A 26,009-nucleotide genomic window follows, 5' to 3' on the forward strand; every position below is an offset into this window, starting at 1 on the left:
ACAGGCCACCTCTCCTCACACAAGTTTGGTGCGAATACATCCAGCCGTTTGTGTTGTAGTTGCAAGCAAAATTGTCTGTATACTTTTTTTGCAAAGTTCTGTGAGGATATGTCGAACAGTGTCAAAGATATTAGCTGGCCAAAAACTGCTCTTCTTATGGGTTTGAGCAACTTAACCATAACTACAGGGGTCGCTACCGTAGATCCTGTAATGTATAGGACAATGGTCCAACCTGGTTGTTTAAAATTCGAAATTTCTCTCTTTGGCTTTGTTAGCCTTACTTCAAAAGTCTTTATATTCCTTTTCTCCCCTTTTTAGGGTACTTGCTCACTCATGTTTTTCAGGCTCTTGTAACCTTAATAGCTTTTCCTGTGGTTTTTCACAATATACGTCTTTCTCACTCTGCCTTTTCTAGGGTTTTTCCACTCTCCGGTTTCTCAGGTTCCCATAACCTTGATATCGTTCCCAATCATTATTTACAATGCCTTTATTTTCTCAATCCCCTTTTCATAGGGGTTTTTCACTCTTGGATTTCTCTGGCTTCCGTAACCTTAATTTGTTTTCCAATCGTTATTAGAATGCTTGTATTTCTCCCTCTTCCCTTTTCATAGGATTTTTCCACTCTGTTTTCTGAGGCTCCTATAACCTTGATATGTTTTCCAATCATAATTTACAGTGTTCGTACCTTGTAGCGATATGTTTCCTACCAGGTTTCTCAAGCTCCCGAACCCTTGTCGGATTGCCCTGTGACTACATTGTTCTGCATCCACGGTCCAATGTGCACAGAGCTCGGGGATCCAAGCTCCCTCGTATACTTTGGTTTCGGCATCCATTACCAGCCTTCCATTCCACCTTAGCTCCTTCATGGTCTCATCACTAGACTGGGCCGAGATCTCTCAGTCTCCGCTCCTGTTCCGACCTGGGTCTCTCGTTGGCTAGAACGCCAACCTGCAGGCGTTCAGTTAGCGTCTTCTTCCTCCTCATTGCTTCCAGTAGCTCTGTGGCCCAATGTGGCTCAGCGCCTCCAGGAGATCAAGACTGCAGAGGCTTGCCTCTGCAAAGCAGTTCGCCTGTCTCTGTAGGAGTTCCCTCCTGCTTTACAATCAATCCTCTTCTTATACACATCACAGTGATAGCTGAAACTGTGTTGTTCGTTGCCCATGGCATTCAGGTTGTGTTCAGCTTTGCCTGCAGCCAAGAGAGGTAAAGAAGAATTCTTGTGACATACATTTGTTATAGTAGATAAACATGTCTTTTCCATATTCATATATGCAGACAAGGTGGTTTGAACTGGGAGTTCCATTCTGGAATGGGAGTCCTTGTCCTCAAGAGGAGAGTCACTCCCAGTGAGGTCCCACTTGCCCAGACTGCTAGAAAGGGTCTTGCTTAGTGGGTTCACCTCCCCAGCCTCAAAGAAGGCGTCTTCCCCCTGGGCAGAAGGAACAAATTGCCCAGACTCATCATAATATCCAAATCCTGCCTATTTTCTGTTCTGAATTTGAGTCGCCTAGTACATGGGACTTTGTAATATTGTAAAAAGGCATGATTCCTCACTGGCAGCATATCTGCAGCTGCCAATTCATTTTTTACTGGACTTACTGTACATCTGCCATCGTGGGGACCTGGAAATAGCAGGTTTTGCGACCCAGATTGGAGTGGACGGTATGTAGTTTTAGTATTAACCAGATCAGTATCGACCTGAGTCCTGACATACTGTTGCTGCGAAATGTTCAACCTCTGCTCAGAGAGTCAAAACCTCCTTTGTATTTTACAAAGGACTCCAAACTCAGTGCACATGGCTATGCCTCATATGTAAACCTTAAATGCCTGCCAGAAAGTGCCAACTTCGAACACTGTGCCTAATTCAATTTGAAAAATTGTTGTATATGGCCATTGATGTATGTTTAAAAAATCAGGCACAAGAAAGATGTTGACTTAAACCTCCATCGCACTTTACCCATTGATTCAGTTCCCAAGCATACATTCAGCATCACCGTAGAGTAGTTGAGTAAGTGCGAGGGAGAATAGTATGTTTTTTAATCTGTCTCACAAGCCAACAATCCATGCGAGACGACATGTTATGAACGGTTGAGTAATATGTTTATTCTCTTTTCTAAGGGTGACCACATCTCCAAACATCCATCCAATTCCTATCCTTCATGCCTTTGTTAGGCAGAATCATGTGCAGTTCCCGTGGGGACCACTGCAAGACGATTAAGACTACAGGAATAAGCAGTAAACCCAATTGATGGCAGTCTGCACCACCCAGATTTACCTGGTAGCAAGTTAAAACACAGTCAGGTAAAGTAGTGTATACTTTACCTGACTGTGTTTTAACTTGCTTTTGATTATGTATACTTTACCTGACTGTGTTTTAACTTGCTTTTGGTTTAGAGTGCTAGTGTATTGCCTAAAGTGTGTTTTAAATAATTAATTATTTACTTTTGATACAAAGCTCTGGTCAGTGTTTGTTCGCTCTACTGTGTTATTAGCCCTATTGTGTATAATCTATATACTGCCCTACTCTTCTTGAGAGAAGTCTGACAGCTACCAGGTAAATCTGTGTGGTGCAGACTGCTACCAATTGGGTTTACTGCTTACTCTTGTAGTCTTAATCTTCTTGCAGTAGTCCCCAAGGGAACTGCACAGGATTCTGTCTAACACTGGTGTACAGCGGTGGGATTTGTATTGGGTATACATTTTAGAGTGCTTCTGATACTTTAGTGCAACTAACCACAAAGCTTAGCACTGTAAAAGCTATTTTTTTTTATAAGTCAACTATGGAAAGTTACAGCCAGGAGTTCTTTTCTGCAAAAACTGCTGATTGTTTAAGAGTTCTTTGTAGACATAAGGATCTCCCTGTAAAAGGCAAGAAAATGGAACTGATAGAAATATTGTTAGACAACCAAAGTATGGGTAGTGGTTCAGAGGAACCTACCTCCCCAGCAAATGTAGACAACAGTGATGAAGTTAATATGGATCAAAGTGTAGAGAATATTGTTGTAGAGTCAGATGAGGACAGTGAGGCCAATGTAACTGCCCCCACTGGCCCTCTGCCTGCTCTAGCACCTCAAGCTATGTCTACTGGACCTTTGTCAGGTCCCACACTAAGTCCTGCATTCATTGAACTAGAAAAAATGAGACTTGAATTAGAGTTCAAAATAATGAGTGCCCAATCTGAACAAAAGCACCATGAACCAAGGCTCAGAGAAATGGAGCACAAGCATGAGCTAGAGATGAAGAAATTGTTTGTTAAAAATACTTCTCTCCCTCGATCCTCTAGGAGTTCCAGTCCCAAAAGACCCCGGATGCCTAAAGAGATTGTGGGTATGTAAGAACCTAAGTTGGATGTGTTGGATTGGTTGGCTATGTTTGAATATAATCATGGGCTCCAGGACATCACAGGGAATTAGTTGCTTCCTTGGTTGTTCTCTAGGCTCCCCCCGTTGCATCTGATGTGGTAATGGAGTTGGGGGAGGTGGATAGGATGGACTATGAATGTGTAAAGCTAGCTTTTATAGCTAGATTTGGGAAGACCCCTTTCCAGTACCTTAAGAGGTTTAGGGCCCTCAAAAAGAATAATGGTACCCCTTGGGCTACCTGGGTGAATGAAGATTTGAAGAACTTAGAGGGATGGATTAAGGGTTACTGAGTGAACACTTATGAGGGAATGAGAAATCTTGTTATGTTTCAGTCAATTTATGATGCCTGCTCTCCAGAGCTCAGACAGCACTTAGCTGATTCAAAGGAAATAGATCCTAGAAGGCTAGTTAAGGCTGCTGACTTGTGGGTGGCCAACAGGGCTACCCACAGTCCTTTGTTCCACTTTTTGGCGGGCTTCTCCACAGAAGCCCTCCAAATAGTGCCACTCTGTCTGGGTTCCACAGGATGTGTGGGGAGGGGAATTGGCACCCTGGACTGCATTGCCTTAGCAACCCAAGTCACCCTCTATTCTGATGGGCCTGGTGGTGAGCTGCCCAGCTCCCCACTTAGCATGTGTGAGTGACAGCTAGGCTGTTGAATGGGGGTTTTTCTGCATAAAAGCAGGGCCTTTTGGACTGGAACTTGAGAAGTCGCCACAGGACCTAAGAATCCAAAGAGGTAAGAAGCTGAGCCATCTGCAACGACACACCACCGGTGGAGCCCTGCTGCAACAAATTCACCACTTTCCCAACGACAAGAGAAGATCTCCTGGACGGGTCTTCTTCCTCTGAGCTGCTGGGACCAACCAGTTTGCCCCTTTCGCTTTCCAAAGGCGTCTCTAGGTCGAATCGCCCGTGCCAAGCACCCCGGCGGCCGGATAGCCAAGCTTCACCACTTTGACCGCGAATAAAAGGAACGCACCTTTTCACCGGCGAACTCTGCGGCTGGTTTCATCCCTGTGCAGTGCAACGAGTCCAAGTTTCCTCCTCGACGAGATCCTCTCTTCCCCTGGTCGAAACAACGAACTTCAACCACTGCCAGGAACAACTGCCACCGCTGGAGCTTCCTCTCTCTTTAAGGTACTGTGTTCTGCCTGGCCTCCCTTTCTTCGGTTTGCCCAAGGTGACCCTTAAATCCTTGGCTTTCCAACTGGGTTGGCCCCAGACCTTCTAACTTTAACTTCTTGAATCACCCCAACCTCTTTTGAACATTCTGCAAAGACTTTTAGTGCATTTTAAACTGTGTGATCTTGGGCACATTTCGCTTTGCTCCATTTAAAGTGGGCCTGGCTTATGAACTTTGGCTCTACAGTGTATACTGCCTTTATTCCCTTGCTGAGAACTCCTAAAAGTGTTGGGACTGTTTCATTTCTATGCTCTGCCTTTTTCTCTCCCTTTAACTTAACTATTGGAGTGCCATCTAGGTTACGCGCTCACATCTGTTTTAACTCTGACTTGTCTAATAGTTATCAAGGGAGGTGTGTATACTTTACCTGACTGTGTCTTAACTTGCTTTTGATTTAGAGTGCTAGTGTATTGCCTAAAGTGTGTTTTAAATAAATAATTATATACTTTTGATACAAAGCTCTGGTCAGTGTTTGTTTGCTCTACTGTGTTTTTAGCCCTATTGTGTATACCCTATATATGCCCTACTCTTCTTGAGAGAAGTCTGACTGCTCAGCCACAGCTACCAGGTAAATCTGTGTGGTGCAGACTGCTACCAATTAGGTTTACTGCTTACTCCTGTAGTCTTAATCTTCTTGCAGTGGTCCCCAAGGGAACTGCACAAGATTCTGCCTAACAGCCTTCAATTATAGCTTGAGCAGTTTTGGATACCAATCTATGCACAGTGTCAGTGCTATCCCACTCTAATATTACCTGAGCATCAGGTGTATTATCGCGGAGTGAGGAGAGTTATTTATAAAATTCCGGGTCATCTATTTTGGAACTGTATGTATTCACAGCTAGTTCCTGACTGCACAAATATCCAAATAATCTAACATGCCTTCCCTTTGGGACTGTTATACATGTACAATAGCTAAAACAGACTGCCTCGTGCATTAATATGAGAACACCACGGGATTGCTTGGAATAGTTGGTGTAAAGTCTGTAAAATCCCTATTTCCATGCGAAGGACGCATGCACAGAATTAGAGTTTCAAGTAACCGCATAATCTACACATTGGGCCTCATTACGACCCAGGCGGTAAGGGGTTTACGGCAGCGTAAATAGCGCCGACCCTTACCGCCTGAGTACGAGGTCCCTTAGCGCCATGGCGGATTTAACACCTGCTTTTAGCAGGTGTTAAAATCCATGGCGCTAAGGGACCATGGAGTTAATTACGCCACCGTAATTTACGGTGGCGTAATTAACGCCTTCCCCACTCCCATTATGCCCTATGGGGCAAAAATGGGAATGGGGAAGGGTAAATGGGGATTGGGGACTTACCGCCCCGCCAAGGTCGGAATGGGGCGGTAAGTCCGCCAACCACCATGGCGTAAACTTAGTTTACGCCATGGTGGTAAAGTCACGGCCCAGGCGGTAACTTACCGCCTGGGTCGTAATGAGGCCCATTATGATGTTCAATGTATGCTAAAACCTTCCGCACTTTAATCAGGTTTTTCAATTCTCTTTCGGCCAAACTAAGACAAGTCAATTCAGTACCCATCCCCACTGTAAGAAAACCCATTCATACATCCTCCCCATCCTAAAATATATGTTTCTAATCTTTATTCTTTAATTGAGCATAATATAATCCCTTTCAGTTCCAAGTGAATTTTTAAAACGTTATCCCCCACAACCACGCCCCTCAACTTCGACACAATCCCAATCCTTTTAAAATAAACAATCAATCAAACGTCTAAGCCAACTGAGAACTCGCAAAAATAGAGGGTGCCTTTGAAACCTGCACAGCTAGCTCGTATAGTCTCGTCACTGCATATGATGATGAATACTTTGAGATGGACGTCTGCCTTTTAACAGTATTTTTCCAGAACATTAGTAATCTAAATTGGGAGAAACAGATGAAGATAAACAAATTACGGTATAAATAAAATAGATCAGGGTATTGGTATATTCCCTTCTATAAAAAATAATCCTTTCTTCGCCAATGTGAAGAAGTAAATCTCTTGTTTGACTTGGAAAGAGTTTAGCCGGAAATAACTTTGAGTGTTAACTTTGTCTTTCAATTTTGTAACCCCATGAAATGATTGCTGTTCATTCTGCACTGACGTGGTGAAAGTCTGGATAGAGGAAGAGAGACCCTGCTGGATTCAAAGTGGCATTGTTATTTTCCCCTTGCATATTTAAAAAACATATTGCGATCCCTATAATTTGGGATGCTTGTGATTATTGGACGAAGAGGGGCCCCTTGCTTGGGTTTAGCTGCAAAAGTTTGATGTGCATGCACAATCAGAAAAAGCAGAAAGAAAGCACGATCATCTAGAACTTTATTTTTTAGCAGTTCCTCTGTAAACATTATTAAACAAACATTATTGCACTGAGAGAACGATTCCAGTGTTTGCATTTGGCAGATGCCATTTTTAGATCCTTGGTCAGCAGTGTAATTGAAGAACCCATCTCGGTTTTTACGTATTTCCTCTCCTGCTGTTGTTCTTGGCACTCTCCTCGTCCATTCTTGCTTACATTGAATTAATGTTTCTAGTGATGTCATCAAGCTTGGAGTTAACAGAGGCAAACCCATGTTACATGCCAAGATATAGCTGTTGCATGTTGGGGGCCGGCTCATTGTCTGTCGATGCATCCTGTGCTGGGTTTTTGCAAGACCATGGACCCAAACAAGGTGCTCTGTCCACATTTGTCTTGATTTCCCTGCTTCTTACCACCTCCATGTGTCATATCCAGTAATTCCTAATAGTGCTGCACAACGGTAGCTCCGTGAGTCTGCAAGTACTAGCCAGATAATCAGTTTAGTGACGTGTGTTGTCCTGCAGCCTCTGCCCTTTGAATGAGAACTTGTTCCAGGCTTCATAAAGTACTCCTTTTGTTTCCTTGATAATGTCATCTGAGCCGTGCATTATATTTAGAAATGAATCCAGCAGTCATCCATTTCTTACACAATCTGTAATACTGTTGGGTTATCCATGAAAAGGGTGCCATCAGTTATCACATAAATGCCCTGATGAACACAGCCGCTAGGGGGGGCTCGATGAATATCGGCATGACAGAACACACCTGTTCACCGCAGAGCACACACTCGCATGCACATCCTCAGGCAGCGCGAAGCACAAGCCTCCGGAAAAGCTCCTTCTCTCGGGCCCACTGTGATTAGAGGATCAGCAGGGCCCGTTGAGCCTCAGATGGGCAATGCTTAGCTATGTTGAGTAGCAACCCCCAGCAATGAATGTTTAATTATTGCATTCCACTTAGCAAAATGACCCACTCTGGGTGATGATGCACCACAATGAGGACGACTCCAAGCACTATGATATCAATGTCTTTTACGTCAAGGTATTTTGGGCAATTTTCCTGGGGGTTATTTGGAGTTTCTTAGAGAGACATTGGTGTTCAGTGCTTCACAGAATATGAGTCCTTTGTGTTGTCCTGTGTGTATTCACAGAAGTAATACTAGCTGATATTGTACATTTACAGGTAGCGTAATCAATATACTAGATCCAAATATGCACACTTGCAGTTGAGATTGTTGCTTTGAAAAGTAAGTCCATGTTTTCACATATCAGTGCCTCTAATTATTAGAGAGACAGGTTACTCATTAACATTAGGGCAGTATTTTAAAATACCACCTGTTTTTATAAAATCCTGCCTGTTTTTATCACCCATGGTCAGTATGAGCACAAATGTATTTACCTCATTTGGTGTTTTGAAAATACTGCATCTAGTTGATACCATGGTTAATAGGGGCTTGAATACCTTCAAGACCTTGGAGGTATTACCACATATCTTTCACCATACAATAATAAATGGAGTTAAAATACTTCTATTGGGGGGCGTGGCCTGGAGCGCCACTGATGAGGCTGCTATGTTGATGGCCTCCGTAGGGACCCGCGGCCTCAACTAAGATTTAGCCGGCTCCAGCAACACTGCTGCTGTTCCTCTGGCGGGAGAGGCTGGCGGAACCACTCCCGCATCCACCGCTCCAATTTTGAAGATAAACGCTGCAGGAACTTCGATTATGCAGCTGGGGAACTTGGCGCGGATGCCTCACTACAGCGAGCCAAGATGGCGGCCGTGACCCAGGCCCCTCATCTCCTCCGGCGCCCAGTGGCTAGACGCCTATAGTACCTCCGGCTCCCTCCCTCCGCTGCGGCCCCGGGTCTCACTGTCGGAGGCTGCTGAGGAGGCGGCCGCTCCGGACCCCAAGGCCCTCCTGCCTGGAACCTGGGCGCGGGTCTGGGATCTCGACACCCGCCCCTCCCCCCCACTCCTCGCCGGTGTCTGCTGGAGCGGAGACTAGAGTCGGCGTCGTCTCCCTCCTTCCTCCGGAAAGCCACGCCGGCAGCTTGAGCCCCAGCGAAGCCACCCCAAGCCTGCCGACTCTCCTGCCTGCCGGACCCGACGAACACACTTCAGAGGGAGGCCCTCCTGGAGGAGAGCCTCCGGAGCTCCCCAACCCTCATCCGCGCGGCGGCCCGGCTCCCTGGAGAGACGACCGAGCCCCCGGAGCCCTCCTGCTTCCGGACCGGGTGCATCTATCGGCGCCGGGGGTTGGCGGGACGGCAGCGTCTTCCTCTGAGGTGACCCCGCCTGCAGCCTGAGGCCTCCATCTGCCTCCCGGGACTTCACGTCCATCCCCAGCCCCGCGGCCCAGCTCCCCGGAGGTGGTGTTGGGGGCCTGGCCGCCCGCCCCCCCTCTCCATTGAAGGATACATGCTACGTTCTCTCTCTGCTGGCCAAATTCTACAGTCTCCCCGGCACCGGATCCAGTGCCTCCCTCCAGCTTCCTGGGGCTCCCCTGCCCACCAGATACCTTGCCAGCTGAGGAAAGTGGCCTCTAACATCCGGGATTCTGGTTGCCCGGAGCGGGCCACGTATCGCTCCTACCCCCCCCCCTTGCTTCACAACATTACTCCTCGACCTCCTGAAGGCATCCCCACGTCTCCTGCCGCCATAATCTCCTGGGGCGCCCCTGCCCACTCCACCCGCCACACCTATCATCCTTGATAGCGGCAGCCCCCTGGTAAGGAGGGCAACTGCCTCAAGCTAAACCAACCCTCCCACAATATCCAAGAGTGGCAATACCTGGATATAAACACTGCAACTCTTAAAATAAATACGGCTGGCAAATCATCCTCTCCTCCGAAAGACATCGCTGGGGGAGGCCTCATCCCTCTCCCTCCCAGAAGACCCTGTTGATAGCAGATTCGGCCGAGACTAATCATCTCCCCCCAAGTGCCCCCCAGGTGCTCCCGGACAAGGAGCTCGCCGCGTCTCGCCCACCCCCGGCGACCCAGCCAGAGGAGGATCCCCAGATTCTCATCCCTAGCAAAATGTCGAGACTCACCAAACCAGCCAAAACCGCGGACATTTCCACCATGCTCCTAGCAACAGACAAGACAAGGAAACCGGACCCCCCGCCAAACTCACCCCACAGAAGCCCCCAGAAGAGCAAAGTAACCTCGCCACCAGAGATGACTTGATGGCCTTCATGCGGGACTTTAATGCCGAGTTCCGGTCCTGTATGACCGAACTCACCACACGATTAGAACAGACGGACCAACGACTCACGCAAGCGGAACAGAGATTAGGAGAGGTCGAAGACTTGACCCAGAACCACAATGCAACAATAATAGAAATGCGACGCGAGATCCAAGCGCTCCAGTCCAGTAACGAGATCCTCGCATTCAAGCAAGAGGACTTAGAAAACAGGGCTCGACGGAATAATCTGCGCATCCGTGGGGTCCCAGCAATGATTCAAGATAAAGAGCTCCCGGAATATATAGGCAACTTCTTCCAGGCTCTCCTCCCGCTTATGGACAAAACCCAACTCGTCCTGGACCGAACTCACAGATTGCGCCCGAGACGAGGAGCAGATTCGGACGGCCCTCCGGATGTGATCACTAGAGTCCACTTCTATGCTACCAAAGAGGCCATCTCGGCGATAAGCCGCACCAAAGATGAACTGTCATTCATGAGCACCCCCCTGCAGATATACCAAGAACTCTCCCCGATCACCATACAGAAAAGGAGAGCTCTCAAGCCCTTGACCCTATTCCTCCAGAGCCAGCAGATCCGCTACCGATGGCTCTTCCCCGCTACTTTACAATTCTCGTACCAGGGAACCCTGCGTAAAATCAACCATCTGGAGGATGCAAAATCTATTTTACACCCGAGCTCTCCAGGGACCTCACCCACCCCCAGTCCACACCTCCCGCCAGAGGAACCAGATCAATCACCCGAAAGACAGCAGCAACAACCCTGGTTGAAAGCACAGAGGCGCCGAAAGATGAAATGATCCAGATGTCTGCTCCCATTGTGCTAAGATCGACCCTGGAGCCAAAACGAAGCATCGCAACGCCGCGGGCTCCGAACGGCCCAGTCCCCACTCCAAGGAGTATTTCACCTACCCACCCTTGGAGCCGAGCCGATCTCAATGGTTCGACCCCCGCCCCGTTGGCGAGGAAAACTGTTTGGGCCCCGTTGGCCGTGGTGGTGGCCGCGCAGAAAATCCCGGCCCCCCACACAGTCGGGAGTTCTCCCTCTCATTTAAGTACGCCCACCCGTTGGTTGGCCTACTCAGATAAAAAGCTACCCTCCCGTTGGAGGATACAGAAAACCCGACCGCAGGAAGACTTAGCTAACTCTGAGTCACGAAATGAAGACTGAATACCCCCAGACCTCCCACGAGGAGCAGTATCCCACCCCAGAGGGCACCCAGGAGGCTCCCCCGCCGATCCAGAAACTAAGGTTTCTAACGTTGAACATTAGAGGCCTCAATGCCCCACAGAAGCGGAAAGCGATCCTAAAACGCATCCAGAATGACATGGCCTCCATTGTCTTCCTACAATAGACACACCTGATCCCAGCGGACTTCACGAGGCTCAGAGATCGGCAATTCCCACTGCAGTTCCTGGCATCGAATGGAACAAAGAAGGGTGGCACAGCCATCTTAATCGCAAAAGATTTGAAGCCGCAAATCCTGGACTCTAAGCGCGGCCCCGATGGCCGCTTCATGGCGGTGAAATGCCGAATTCTCGGCCAACTATATACGTTGATCTCAGTATATGCTCCGAATCAAGAGCAGGAAGCATTCTACTCGGCCCTGGAAAGCACCCTCCTACTTTTTGTTGAGGGTCCGACCATCACCAGGGGAGATTTCAACGGAGTCCCCAACCCATTTGTAGACAGATCACACCCCCCAGCCCGCAGAGACTTGGGCTTGGCGATTGCTCTGCTTAAATTGTTCCGAACCTTCGAAGTGGTGGATACCTGGAGGATCCTCCACCCAGAGGAGCGCGACTACTCATGCTATTCTTATGTGCATAGAACTTACTCACGCATCAACCTCCTGCTGGCATCTCCGCAGATCCTGTCATACACAGACGATGTCCTCATAGGCCCCAGAATCCATTCAGACCATGCACCCATAAAGCTAAAGCTAAGAGCTTATAATCCGGACCCGTCCCCAAGATGCAGATGGTCTCTTTATGACCCGATCCTAAATGACATGGCCACCAGAGACGTAGTAGCTAAAACAATCAAACAGTTCTTAGAAGACAATAAAAATGAAGATACCTCCCCAGCGAATACATGGGACGCAATGAAGGCTGTGCTGAGAGGGGTACTGATCTCCTGGGGAGCGGCCTACCATAAACAAAAGCAACGGGTCCGCTGCATCCTAGAAGACAAGGTCCTGGAGGCAGAGACGGCGTGTAAGGCTAGAAACTGGTCCCCGAGAACCTACCGAGCCTTGCAGACGGCCCGGAAGAAACTAGAGGCCCATTACGCAGAGGACACAGCCCAGCTGCTAACCAAAACGAAGCAAAGCTACTACGCCAGAGGAACAAAGCAAATAAATTCCTGGTGGAAAAACTGGCAAGAATCAAGAGAAGGAACACTATAATAGGCCTCCGAGACCCCCAGGGTGCAGTCCAATTCGCAGATCGGGATAAGCTGAGAATTGCAGAGGCTCACGTAACCGAAACCATGTCAGCTACCCAAAAACCCCATGAAGAGCAGCAGTCCTACCTGCGGGAAGCCGCCTTGCCCAAGCTCTCAACTACGAGTAGAGAAGAGTTGGAGGCCCCGATTACCAGCGAGGAGATCGACGAGGCTGTTAAAAGCTTAAGAACTAGAGCCCCGGGCCCGGATGGTTTTTCGTCCCGATTCTTCAAACTCTTTCGGCCCCAGCTACTAACCCCAATGACAACCCTCTTCAACTCCTTCGCCACTTCTGGATCAACAACCCCATCAATGAAAGAGTCGATAACAGTATTAGCGCTGAAACCAGGAAAAGACCCCAGCGATATAGCAGCTTATCGACCCATCTCCTTATTAAACCTGGATGCAAATATTTATTCGAAGGTCTTGGCAAACCGATTAGTGAAGCTTCTTCCGGACATCATAGACCCAGACCAGACGGGATTTATTCTAAACAGAACCACCACAGATAATACACGCAGTGTCCTCAACTTGATCGAGATAGCCAGGCAAGGCTCGAAGAAACTCGCCCTGCTAGCCTTGGACGCGACCAAGGCTTTCGACAAAGTGGACTGGTCGTTCCTCCGCCTCACCCTGGAATCGTTCGGCTTTGGGCCCACCTTCTTAAAGCTAATCTTAGCGAACTATCAAACCCCGACCACCCTTCTCCGAGTGAACGGCCTGCTAACTAACCCGATCTCCCTAACATGCGGCACCAGACAGGGCTGCCCCCTCTCCCCCCTACTGTTTGCTATGGTTATGGAATCTTTGGCCCAGCGGATCCGTCTCAACTCCAGAATCAAAGGCCTTCAAGTGGTCCCCACCCAGCACAAGATCGCGCTCTACGCTGATGACGTGATGCTAACCATTACAGACACCTCTCAATCCTTAAGAGCCGCCCTAGCGGAAATCCACAGATTCGGGAAGGTGTCCGGATTTGCCATTAATTTGGTGAAATCGACAGCATTGGGGATAGGCTTAGGTCAGAGAGACAAGGCATCCTTCAGCGCCCAGTGCCCGATCCCACTAAGTGACACATCCATCCCCTACCTCGGGGTGCAGATCCCCGCTAACCCTGGAGACATCTATCGGATAAACTTCCCACCCCTGATGAAAAAGACCTATACGCCTGGCTCAAGCAGGAAATATCCCTAATAGGTCGTATCACGGCCTGTAAGATGAATCTGTTGGCACGATTCCTATACGCCTGCTCAGTTCTTCCCATCAAAGTCCCTCGCCCCCAACTACAGAGACTTCAGAGGAAGATATTTGGATTCATATGGAGGGGGAAGAAGGCCCGCATTCCACGGAGGACCATGCTATGTGCCCCGGACAAGGGAGGCCTAGGGGTCCCTGACCTCCAAAAATACCAAATGGCGGCGCAGATAGCTCACACCCGGGCTTGGACTATAGCGTCAGGGCGCCCCAAATGGATGGACATAGAGCAATCCCGATTACCCCTCCCACTGTGCTTTCTTTTAAACCTGCCAACCTCGCTGCGCCGGGCATGGCCAGCTATTCTGTCCTCAACCAAGAAAACGTTGAAGGCATGGGATTGGGCCCGCAAATCCAGAGGTATCCCGAGAGCCCTGGGCCCCTCAGCCCCAGTCTTCCACAATCCGGCGTTCTCACCGGGATCTCCCCCCTCGAACTTTAAAAACTGGATCGCCAGAGGCCTCAGCTCCCTAAGCCAACTGTTTGAAGGAACCCAGCCGCTGACATTCGCCCAATGCAAAAGTGCGTTTAATCTCGCAGAGTCAGACAGGTTTTCATACTGCCAAATCAGACACTAGTGCTCACACCCCCAGACGCGAGAGGCGGCCACCCGGACCCTGGATGCCTTGGAATTAACGGTGGCAGACCCTCCAGCCCGAGGGCGGATTTCGACGCTGCATCGATTATTCCAAGTGAACCTACTGTCAAATAGAGCGACATATATGGCGCAGTGGGAAAAGGACGTAGGGCATCCAATCCAGGATCAAGACTGGACCAATATCTGGTCCTGCACGCACTCATCTTCTTTCTGCATCACCAACCGAGAATGCGCACATAAACTGCTCATGAGATGGTATTTCCCACCGCTTCAACTACACCACTTCAATCAGTCGCTGGACCCACACTGCTGGCGTCGATGTGGCTCGCCAGGCTTCTATCTACACATGTGGTGGTCTTGCCCGGTGGTGAAGGTCTTCTAGGCCCAATGTATAGCTATCATCACAGACATAACCCAGATCTCGCTGCCACTGGAACCGGAGCCACTTCTGCTGGGGACCCCGATTCCAGACACCTACCCAAAATCGGGCGCACTCGCGGCCCTCATCACACAATTACTCCTGGCCGCTAAAATCACAATAGCCCGGACATGGAAGGCTCCGGAAGGTCCCTTAACGGTGTTGTAGTGGTTGAAAATCTGGGACATCTTCATTGCTGAGAAAATTATGGCAGCAAATAGAGGCCGCCTCCATCGTTTCACAAACATTTGGTCGCCGGTGATAGACTATGACCTACGCTTCCCGGCGCTGACATACAAACCGCGCCTACTGCAACACGCCAAGCGGGCGGCGGACAGGGAACAGACTCAGTCGATGGAGGAGCAGGCCCCGGAGGATAGCCAGATCCAGGATTTGATGACGTAAGCCTGGAGAGGATGGAGGAAGGCGAATCGAGGTAGGAGGAGACAGGAGCGAATGAGTCAGGAATTGGACAAAGAGACAGTCCACAGAAGACTGCCGGGACGAAAAAGTGGGTGTGGGTGTCTGGGGATAAACAATTGTACATTAATGCTGTGATAAAGTGTTGATCTGATATGCTAGTTTGTTCTCCTGTGTGCCAACCCAAAAATAAAGTTAAAAAAAAAAATCTTCTATTGCACCACAGTACATCTTTTTGCCTCTTAAAGACTTGTGGCAAACCTTAACTTGCTTGCAAAGAAGATTCCGGGTTGTTACAAAGGGTGTGAGAATTCTCACAGCCTTACTGCATAGATATGCACAATTCTCAGAAGGATCACTACTGTTCTTTCTGTGCATTTTGTTTCCACAAGACACACACTGTTTTAACCATTGCCGTCCCACATGGATTCCATCCATCAAACACAGATGTAAAAGCTTTTCTGCAACTTTTCAATTTGTGAACCTGGTGTATTTCAGGAGCATTGCATGCAGTAATATTTATACTACCACACTGTTTCTGTCATATGTTTGGGATGGGCTTGGTGCCCTAGCGGCAGAAAGCCCATGTTGGTGCAGACGCCTCAGGGTACTGCGCCTGGTAATGGTAAAATGACTGCATGCAATATTTCCATAGGCAAGGTCACATGAAATGTATTGAGGTCCCAAGTCTTCATGGCCAATTTGTATGGATCCCACTTCTGACACCCACCCGTGGAAATGTTATGGACTTGCAACAGCAAGCTTCAGATAAATTAGGAGCTAGTAAAGAACGTGAAGCCTTCACGGCCTTTGGCTGTGGTCTCTTCACACATCCTATGGGCTGCATCTAAGAAATAGCCTTGACATGATAGATAAAAAGACAGAATAAAAGTGTTAGTCGTGTGAGATAAAGGCTAATGCGTATAATATGAGTCTCATTCAATATTACCCTGGTACCACTTTTTAACAGCTGTAAAACAAATGTAACATTACCCTTCTCCAGAATATTACAGAATTGACAAAGGAAGACTGATGTATGTAGTATAGAAACAGGTTTCTTTTTTTGTGCATGATACATGGATGGACACATTTTGAAATGTGGTCATTTCTTGTGTTAATTTCATAATTGTCCAACAAGCGCATTAAGTATATTGAGTATGTATTAAGTCATTGTGTCCTTTGCTGTTAACAGGCTGCTAAACCATCAAGAATCTGCAGACAAAGTTGGATGCAGCAGCAAGGGCAGGGCTGGCCTCCATGCCAGCTACCTGAAGATATTTGTGAATTTCTTTCTGGAGAGTGAGGTATGACGAAGGCTTCATCTGCATACAGGACCAGCTGATTGGCAGGCCACATCTACGTTAAAAGAAAACTATTGTGATTTGCTAAATGTATTGCATTGATGTAAAGTCTTGGAAGTGTCTATGTGATGCAAGTGTAAACATATCATATATCTTTGTTATCCAGCTCCATGAACATGTGGTATACCTGGTTGACAGTCTTTGGGACTGGGCAGCAGCTTTTTTGAAAGACTGGGAATGCATGACTTCGCTCTTGCTGGAAGGGGCAGAAGATGAGGAAGAAGGTGAGTAAATGCATGTCTAGGGTGGGCGCACACAGCTCTCCCCCTCAATTTCTGTGGTGAAGTCCTGTTTTGCTTGTGAAAGGAAAGTCACATATATCTGTTGTCTTTTATTTCTGACAACCAGGGCCAGTCCCACAATGAGGCAACACTAGATGGCTACCTGGGATGCCACAAGCAGGCAACTCAAGTTGGCACTATATTGGTCCTACAAACAGTAAAACTGGGTCCATTGCAAGGGAGCCAAAATTATACTTTGCCTGTTGCCACATAAATCCATGGACGCGCCCAGATTACAACTGATTTATAACTTCTAATTTTGAAGCCCAACACTTCTGCTGTCCTAGAATGGTTGACCAACCCCATTTGTTCAATGTACACTTTGTAGAATGTGTGTAAACCCCAAGGAAGAGCACTACATTTTAACTCTCTTAATTTTTTCAAATTAGGACAAGCTGTGTTTGGGTTATAGCATTTGGGGATACACACATATGTTTAATCAGTTTGAATGTATGAACACTAGAAGGATGTGTGTCCTGTTTTATATAATGTTTCATGCTTACCCTCGTGCTGAGTGTAAAGATGGCATCCTGGACTCTTTTTTTGGTGTTTGCTGATTTAAGGTTTTGTGGCCTGTTTGATGGTAAGGCCGTTGGATTAGACCAACAACGTATTCTGGTTGACCCTTTGAGTGCCCTGTCACTCACTGTTTTCACCTATGTATAGTGAAGTGCATAAGCTCTTCTGAGTAACACAGTGAGGGGGTAATTGGCAGGGCCTTGGCCTCTGGATTCTGTGACAAATCTGAGAATGTCGTCACTGGCTCTCTAGAGGGAAGCTTCTCCAATGTGGCCAGGGAAAAGCAGAAACTACCTGACTATGACTTTGGGGTTGGCTATCTGCGGGAGGACCACATGGAGGAAGGCCAACTCCAGGGATGTGGGGAACCCATAGTGTGAAGTAACCTGAAAACCTTAAGACCTCATGACACCCATACACCTGTAAAACATACCTGTATGGCCTATTGCAGCATAAAGGAAGAAATCCCATTATTTGTTCAGCCAAACACCCTGTTTGCCTTCCCCTGCCCATATAAGTTCAGAGACAAGGAACAGCGAAGGTGTAATGAAGGTGACTCGAAGCGGGAAGCCAACACTGTGGTCTAGTCTTTGGAAACGTTCAATTTCTACCAGGAATTTTAACACTCACACAGCTGATAGCAATTGGAGTGTGTGCCAGAGTGGAAGGCTGTCAGTAATCTATGGGAGCGCCAACGAGGACGCGAGAAAGGAGGGAAGTGTAAGCTGCACCGCAGAGGCGAGTACATGTGGCGTGAGGAGAAGCTGTGCTGTAAAAGACCTGTTGCCTGCTCGCCGGGAGCAACAGAAGCTTCCCAGAGCAGGAGAAAGCAGAACGAAGATGAACTGGCTGACCGGATGAACACTGAGTCAGTGGACCGAACAATAAGTCACCAGAAAGCCGCAACCACCACTAGACACACCCGGTAAGCCCAGAGAGATGGAATGGGTTACCGGGGTGGCTGAGAGTGGTAGTAGGGTACCATTGAGAGCCCGAGATTAAGTATTTGAAAATAACAAACACATTGATGCAAATGTAGACATTATTGAAAATAGTGAACAAACTGATACAAATGAGGAAATCATTGTAAATAACAAACACAATGATGCAAACAAAAATATTGTGAAAGAACGGTCAGTGACCCATTATTCTTGTGAAGAGAATAAAGTGTATATGAATATTGGTGAAAGCGAAACAAAAGCGCCAATCTTAACACAAGAAACTGATATAAATACATGCAAGTTTGAAAATAGGTGGAATACACCCAGCCCTTGAAAAGGGGAGACAAAGTGAATATTATAAAGGGGTTGGTGACCCAATTGTGGAAAGCTTTTGTGGCCTGGATAAGAGAGATAGTGGATGAAGAAGGGAAAAATCCTGACCTGATAACGCATCACATAAATAGTCTGAGATTCATGCACAAGAAGGACATATAAGGAGCAAAGGCATACCCATTCAGGAGAGAAAACCAGGGGTGAGAAGCAAAGTGACATCCTGGCAGGAGAGTAAACCAGGAGCAGGAAGTGAAGCAGCATCCTGGCAGGGGAGTAAACCAAGAGTAGGAAGCAAAGTAACATCCTGGCAGGAGAGTAAACCAGGAGACCAAAGACAGATTTGGGGCAAACAGGGAGGACCCATACCCCTTTCAAGAAATTAACAAGAAAACTGCATATATCCTGGCAGGAGAGTATACCAGGAGATAAAAGGAGGATCAAGTGACAAAGGTTGAACACTGTAAAGAAACTGTATGTTTGATAAAAAGACAAAGATTCATGCCCTTTTGAAACTCAGTTAAATTGTGGAAAAGAGACATTTTTAGACCTGCTAGAAAGACTCTATGGGATGGTAGACCTCTTTCCTGACAGGACATTGTTTTATTCATATGTTCTGCACCTTAAACCCCTTATGTTGAGAACTTTTGAAACAAGCTACAAGTATGTAGCATACCAGAGTAGCCCAATACACATATTGAGTTAATGTAAGGGTCAGATCATGATTTTCAGACACAGGACGGAGGACGCTCTTTTTTTTTTTTTTTAAACGTCCTGACACAGACTGTGCTTTGTTTTTTTTAGGCAGGGAAACTACTCTTAGATTTAGGGATAGATATGATTTCCTCCAACCCTTCATATTATTTTCTGGAAATAAAAGCCTATAGCAACCAACAAACATGCCATTGTGGCCGAGCCTTACTCTTACTCCCTTACAAATCCCAAATGTAGGTTTGATAAAAGCAATATATGGAAAGAGGGGACAAGTCATGAGAGTCATTTTACAGATGGTTTATAATTATTTTGTTTGGTGAAAGGATACTTTTAGGATGCAGTCAAATGCAGCAACATGTATATTTGTCACATTTCAATGCAATAGTCTTCATTTAAAGCAAACTTTGTTTAGCATAGGTTTAAAGAGCCCCTGCAACGCCACCACTCTGCAAACTAATATGTATTTTAGAGAGTCAATCCGTAGCATGACATGTAAAACATGAAATAGTTCATATAATAAAAAGGCCCAGCGAGCAACGAATTGTAGGTCATTTTGCCACACATAGGGTGGAAAAGGTGACAACATTTACATTGAATGTTTAATTTTATCCTGCAATTAGAAGGTTGTTCTCACACATAACCGTGCAGTCCTTTTTTTATTTTTTATATATATATATTTTTATTAAGATCAAAGGATGAACAATTAGTACATAACATTTCTCTCTCACTGGGAGAGGCAAGTACAAGATCTAGAAAAGGTTTTATATGTTTCTTTCGAAGTAAATAACTCCCTTACCCTCACACCTCCCTCCCTCCTTTGTTCTTCCCTCCCTCCCTCCCTCCCTCCCTCCCTCCCTCCCTCCCTCCCTCCCTCCCTCCCTCCCTCCCTCCTTCCCTCCCTCCCTCCCTTCCTTCCTTCCTTCCTTCCTTCCTTCCTTCCTTCCTTCCTTCCTTCCTTCCTTCCTTCCTTCCTTCCTTCCTTCCTCCCTCCCTCCCAACGTAAGACTTCTGTAGACAAAAGGAGTTCTGTCAGAGGCTGCTTTTCTCTTGACTATGGAGTGGCATATGATCGCAGGCCTGAAGGAGAGACAGAGCACAGATGACGTCTGCAAAACACTGAACCTCATGGCGTCAGTCGAGCCAAGCGATCCCGACCCTACTCTAATCTCAGTCGATGCGGAAAAAGCTTTTGACCGGGTGAAGTGGTGCTTCATGATCTAACTTCTCGAAAAAGCAGGCCTCGGGTCTGAATGGCTTCAGGGAGCACTAGCTCTATACAACAACGCAAGTGCAAGAGTGATGATCAAGGGTGTAGCCCCCTCCCTGTTTAGGCTAACAAGAGGAACCAGGCAGGGCTGCCCACTATCGTAGCTGGTCTTTATCTTAGTGATGCAATCCTTGACCCAAATCATTCGAAATGACGCAAACAATAACAGGTTTTAAAAAGTTTGGCAAAGAATCAAAATTGGCCCTATTTGCAGATGACATCCTGGTGTACGTAACCCACCCCTCCCATTCCATCCCGGCACTCCTGGCAAGAATGGAGGAAAACGGCGCACTCTCGGGTTTCCGCATTGATTGCAATAAAACAGTGGCTTTACCTCTGAAAAACAGGGATGTATAGCCGGAATCAAACCCTGCGAATTGGGGCCTTAAGGTAGCAAGCAGTAATATAAAATAGCTAGGTATAACCATCACGAAATGCATGAACGATCTGTATCACGCAAACTATAAAGCGCTCTGGTCACACACTAAACGTGACACGAGAACTTGGCCAAACTGAAGCTCTCTTGGGCAGCTAGGTTCACAGCGGTGAAGATGAATGTCCTGCGGCAGCTTCTCTTCTTGTTCCAGTCTCTTCCCATCACCCTGCCAGATTCCTTCCTTTCAGAGGCTAAGAGCACATTGCTTGCGTTCCTGTGGGAACGGAAAAGACCTCGGATTGCATACAGCACACTGATTCGCCCCAAGGAAAAGGGCAGCCTAGCATATCCAGGCTTCCAAGAGTACTATAAAGCGGCACAGCTTAGAGTGCTCGTGGACCATATTCAGAAAGCCAAAAACAAACAATGGGTTCATTTTGAAAACGGGTACTTGGCCCCGGTCACCCTGGGAGAGTGGCTCTGGGCTCCCCTAAAATCTGTCCCACTCAAAGCATTAGAACACCCGATCTTGGGGGTATTATGGACAATATGGAAAAAAGGAAACACAAGTATGTGTGGTGTCACAACCTGGCCGTCACCCCTAAACTGTATCTGGGCCCCCCAATTACAGACATCCTTATATCCTTATATCTTTATCCAGCCACAATATGAGCAGGGGCTAATAAGAGCAGGCCAAATGTGGAAGGAGGGAATCTTGTTATCCAGAGAGGATCTGGAGGAGGCACAGCAAGGCCTCAGAATCAGACCTCTCCCCTATTTGCAACTGAAGGGGGTCCTCACAAACCCACGATGGAAAGCACAGCTGCAACGCCCCCTCACACCTTTCAAAAACATACTAAACACACACCCACGATCTAAAGGACTGATGGCGATAATGTACCAAACCCTTATAGAAAGGCGTCACCTGCCTACCCCCCACCCCCAGGTGCATTGGGAAAAGACACTGGGTGGGAAAACAATCAGGAAGGGTGGCACGCAATATTCTGAGCAGTGTGGAGATCGGAAATTGCAGTTCAATACAAAATGCACAATTGTAGGATTATCACACAATGGCACCTCACTCCCCATCGCCTGGCAAAAATGTATACAGGGGTCAGCCCCTAATCCTGGAGGGGATGCACTCCGGTCAGTACATATTGGCATCAGTGGTGGGACTGCCCCAACACACAGATCTAGTGGAAAGAGGTCCTAAGCTGGACCCACGAAATAGAAGGTATTGATGGGGAACTCACACCACTGCTGGTCCTATTTGGAGTGGAAAAGCTTGAGGAGCAATACTCGGTTCTGCCCAACATGCTCAGGAATCTGGTCTTAGCAGCACGGGTTCCCGTCACCATAAAATAGAAAAGATCTACCCTGTCCACTGGCAACGCAAAGCAAAAAGAAATTTACGGGATGGAGAGCCTCAGCGTGGCACTCATGGAAACTCACACGCACATCAACATGCAAAGGCTCCCCTTCTTAGAATACTGGGAATCAAATTAAACAGTCGCAAGAATCCCCCATCAAATGGATCATCACAAAGCAAAGAATGAATGCCCCCCACCAGATTTGAACGGCCCTGCACCACACCTTAACCCTACAAGGCCTCTGCAAATGCCCTGACACACCGAGTCAGCCACTAAACCACAGAACATGCGAGTCAAAACATATCCCACCTGGATCAAGAGTGGGAGAACTTTGCTCAGTCTGTTAGCCAGGATACTGCTGTATATTTTTGCATCTACGTTTAACAATGGAATGGACCTGTACGAGCCACATTACAGTTTGTCTCTTCCCTCTTTGGGTATGACCACTATCCTGGCTTCTGTGAAGGACGGTGGGGCCTTTCCCGTTGTCATGATGTCGTTAAACAGGAGCGATAAAAACGGCGCAAGGGTGCCTTTTAGTCTTTTGTAGTAAGTCGGGGTGAAGCCGTTCTGGCCTGGGGCAGAGCCTGCTTTTAAGTTTGAGATGGCATGGTGAACTTCTTCTGTCATTTTAGGTGCGTTGAGCCCCTCACGGTCTGAGGGTTGTATTGGCGGGAAAGCAACTCCAGCCATGAATGCTGATGTGCTCTCAGGGCAGGAGTTGCAATCGAGGTGTACAATTGTTCATAAAATTGAGCAAAATGGGCTGTTATATATGTTGGATTGTTTAAGGTAGCTCCTGCCAGGGATTTTATCCTATTTACTGCTCTTTCCACTCTTTGCTTTCTTAGTCTGGCAGCTAATAATGTGTGGGCTTTGTCCCCTTTCTCGTAATCAAACCTTAGGTGGGCTAGTGCTTTCCCCTGCCAGATTATCTTCAGTTCTTGCCTAAGTTCCCTAGTTTCCGATAAGATTGCAGTCTTGTTTTGTTCGTCATTTACTAAGGCTGATTCCTTGTCGGATATTAACTTTTTTAACTGGGCTTCTCTGAGCTGCTTAATTCTTTTGACTGACGCCCCTTGAGCTATTATGAGGCCCCTCATCGTGACTTTTGCTGCTTCCCATATTGCGGTACGAGGGAGGTCTCCTGTGTCGTTTCTTACGAACAAATCTCTGATCTCTGTATCTAAGGTTTCTCTAAAGCAGTGGTATTCAAACTGTGGGTCGCGACCCCCTAGGGGTCCGCGGGTGCATCCCAGGGGGGCCCTGAGAGCTCAGCATGAAAAAAGATTCTTTTTTTTTTTTTGTTTTTTTTAGATTGGAAGAAATGGGCAGGGGTGGCCCACATGGGCGGGCTGAAGCATGAAACTGTCTCAGGCAACAATGAAAAAGTGGTCCACAGTTGTAAATGGATATTCATTCCTTTAGTCACAGACTGGGCCTCATTACTACTATGGCGGACCAGTAACAACGGTGCTGGTAAGCTACCTGCACCGTTGCTACCGTTCCGCCATAGTAAGAGTTGTGCTCGTGGGTGCTTGACAGCCCCCGCCAGGTCTGACCTCAGCTCGTCGGATGCACCGGCACCGTTATTAACGGTGCCGGTGCATCCGAGCTCCCCATTCCCATTTGAGCCATATGGGGCTCAAATGGGAATGGGGATCAACCGGCACCTTCGAAAGGGCAATTATCATGTCCGCCTAACTCGGCATGACCTAGTAATTGCCCATTCGCGGGTGCCAGACCCGGATGCAACTCCAGTGGCAGCCGTGCCGGTTTTACCGGCACAGCTACCGCCAGAGTAGTTATGAAGCCCACTGTTTCAATAGTACCCAAAGGGGTGCTTTGTGTTAAAATGTAAGTAAATTGTGATATATTCAGCAACAATGGTCAACATTACTAACTGCATAGTTAAGTAACTCATCAAAATGGTCCACATTGGCCAAAATGGTGGCCCATTTTGATTGGCCCAAACTAGCATTTTACATTTTTGGTACAGGCATTGCCCTATAGGCCTGTCCGAGCCTGGCGGCTCATCCATAATGGCAAGAGGCGCCCACCCAGTGGCCCCTCACCCATTATGGAGGAGCTAAGGAGCCAGCCCACTGAAACAGTGAGCACTCCCTCAGCTGCTTTATCCAGCTAATGGAGTGCTCCTGGGCTGGCTGAACTGTCAAAGGGAAACACTGTTTCCCTTTGACAGTTCAGTTTAGTTCCCCAGCCGCACATGCTCACTGAGCCATGCAAGTGCTGGGGCGTTTTGCTTCGCCAGCATTGCATAGCTCATTGGAAATGCTGGCTGGGGCACTGCATGTCTGCATGTCCGAGGGGGAGCTCCTGCGCCTCCTCGCACATACGGACAGAGCAGCTGGAGCAGGCCGTTTCAGCACCCACACACAGGCCAATGCAGAAGGTACGTTTATGTTCATTGTTTTTATTTAAACATGTGTATGGATGCGTTATGAGTGAGTGTATGGTGATGGATGCTCATGTGAATGATAGAGTGATTGCTGTATGAATGTGCAGCGCCTTGCATATACACATAATCATGTTCATTGTGTTAGGACCAGTGGGGCCCAGGGGACAGGGATGGTATCTTTTTACCGGACATCTATCATTCAAAACCCTCTGCCTTGTCCACAAGGCTTTCTGGGGCCTGGGTCCAAAATACCTTCAGCTATTCCTCCGCAAATACCTCCCCTCTCGAGCTCTTCACTCCTCTACCTCCAACTCCCTCAGGGTCAGTCGTTTATCAAAGAAACAAGCTGGGGGTAGATCTCCGTCTTCGGCTGGGGCCTCCCTCTGGAACAGCGCCCTGCCACTCTAAAACTTGAGGAGAACCATCTTTCTTCCTGCACTTATCAGACCTACCCTGTCTGCTGCCTTAAACGTAGCACTTGCAAATTGCTGGCTGCACTACCACTGTTTGTTGCCTTTATTATTTATTTATTGTTATTTATCTGTTTCTCCTCTGCTTCGCACTTTCCACTTCTCCCCCCTTCCATGCACTTTTCCCCTCACACTTGCGCGTTCTCAATGTCACTGGGCCTAGTAAGATCGCTGTTTTATTCTCCTCTGTTCCCCTCCCTTGCCTTGTCACGCTCTGAAACACTTGTGTACGAGCGCGATAGAAATAAAATATCAATGCCTGCCCCCTGGACTCCCAGCAACAATTGCAAACTGTTTGGCTATTTACCCATTTTTTGTTAAAAGTATGCTCTACAATGCAACATTTTAACCTATTATTTAAAAAAAAATTCACAGGGGGAAACCCCCCCGAACCTCCCCTTAATGCCCCTCCACTTAAAAAAGATTCACCAGCCGCCACTGGCCCTCAGACTGTGTTGGGAACGGGATGGGGGAACCGAGGGACTATGGTGAGAGCACAATGGGCGGGAACCATGGGATAGTGATGGGAGCAGAGTGGGGAGAGCCCTGGGTGTGTGATGGGGTGGGGAGAGACCAGCGACTGGGTAGGAGTGGGATGAGGGAGCCCAGCGACTTTGATGGGAGCAGGTGACGGCGCGCAATATATACTGTCCATTTGGCATTTCTGGGGGGTCCCGACCTGCCCAAATTTTGCTCAGGGGGGCCCTGGCCAAAAAAGTTTGAAGACCACTGCTCTAAAGGGTTTGTCTCTGAAAAGTGTATCGTTGCATA

At 47.6% G+C, this 26,009-nt stretch overlaps 1 protein-coding gene across 5 annotated transcripts in view; it reads left to right on the forward strand.

Moving 5' to 3' along the window:
* Positions 1-26,009, forward strand: part of LOC138526199 (cohesin subunit SA-2-like) — a 2,217,157-nt gene that overhangs the window by 1,065,195 nt on the left and 1,125,953 nt on the right. For all 5 annotated transcript variants that reach the window (XR_011283519.1, XR_011283520.1, XR_011283521.1 and 2 more), the window contains 2 exons: positions 16,383-16,494; positions 16,658-16,775. Coding sequence is in view for 2 of the 5 variants with exons in the window: in XM_069636632.1 (XP_069492733.1) it covers positions 16,383-16,494; positions 16,658-16,775 (230 nt within the window). In the remaining 3 variants the exon portion in view is untranslated. The remainder of the gene's footprint in view (positions 1-16,382; positions 16,495-16,657; positions 16,776-26,009) is intronic.

This window comes from Ambystoma mexicanum, chromosome 7p (assembly GCF_040938575.1).
Source record: "Ambystoma mexicanum isolate Mex_15411 chromosome 7p, UKY_AmexF1_1, whole genome shotgun sequence".
In the NCBI taxonomy this organism is placed as follows: domain Eukaryota; kingdom Metazoa; phylum Chordata; class Amphibia; order Caudata; family Ambystomatidae; genus Ambystoma; species Ambystoma mexicanum.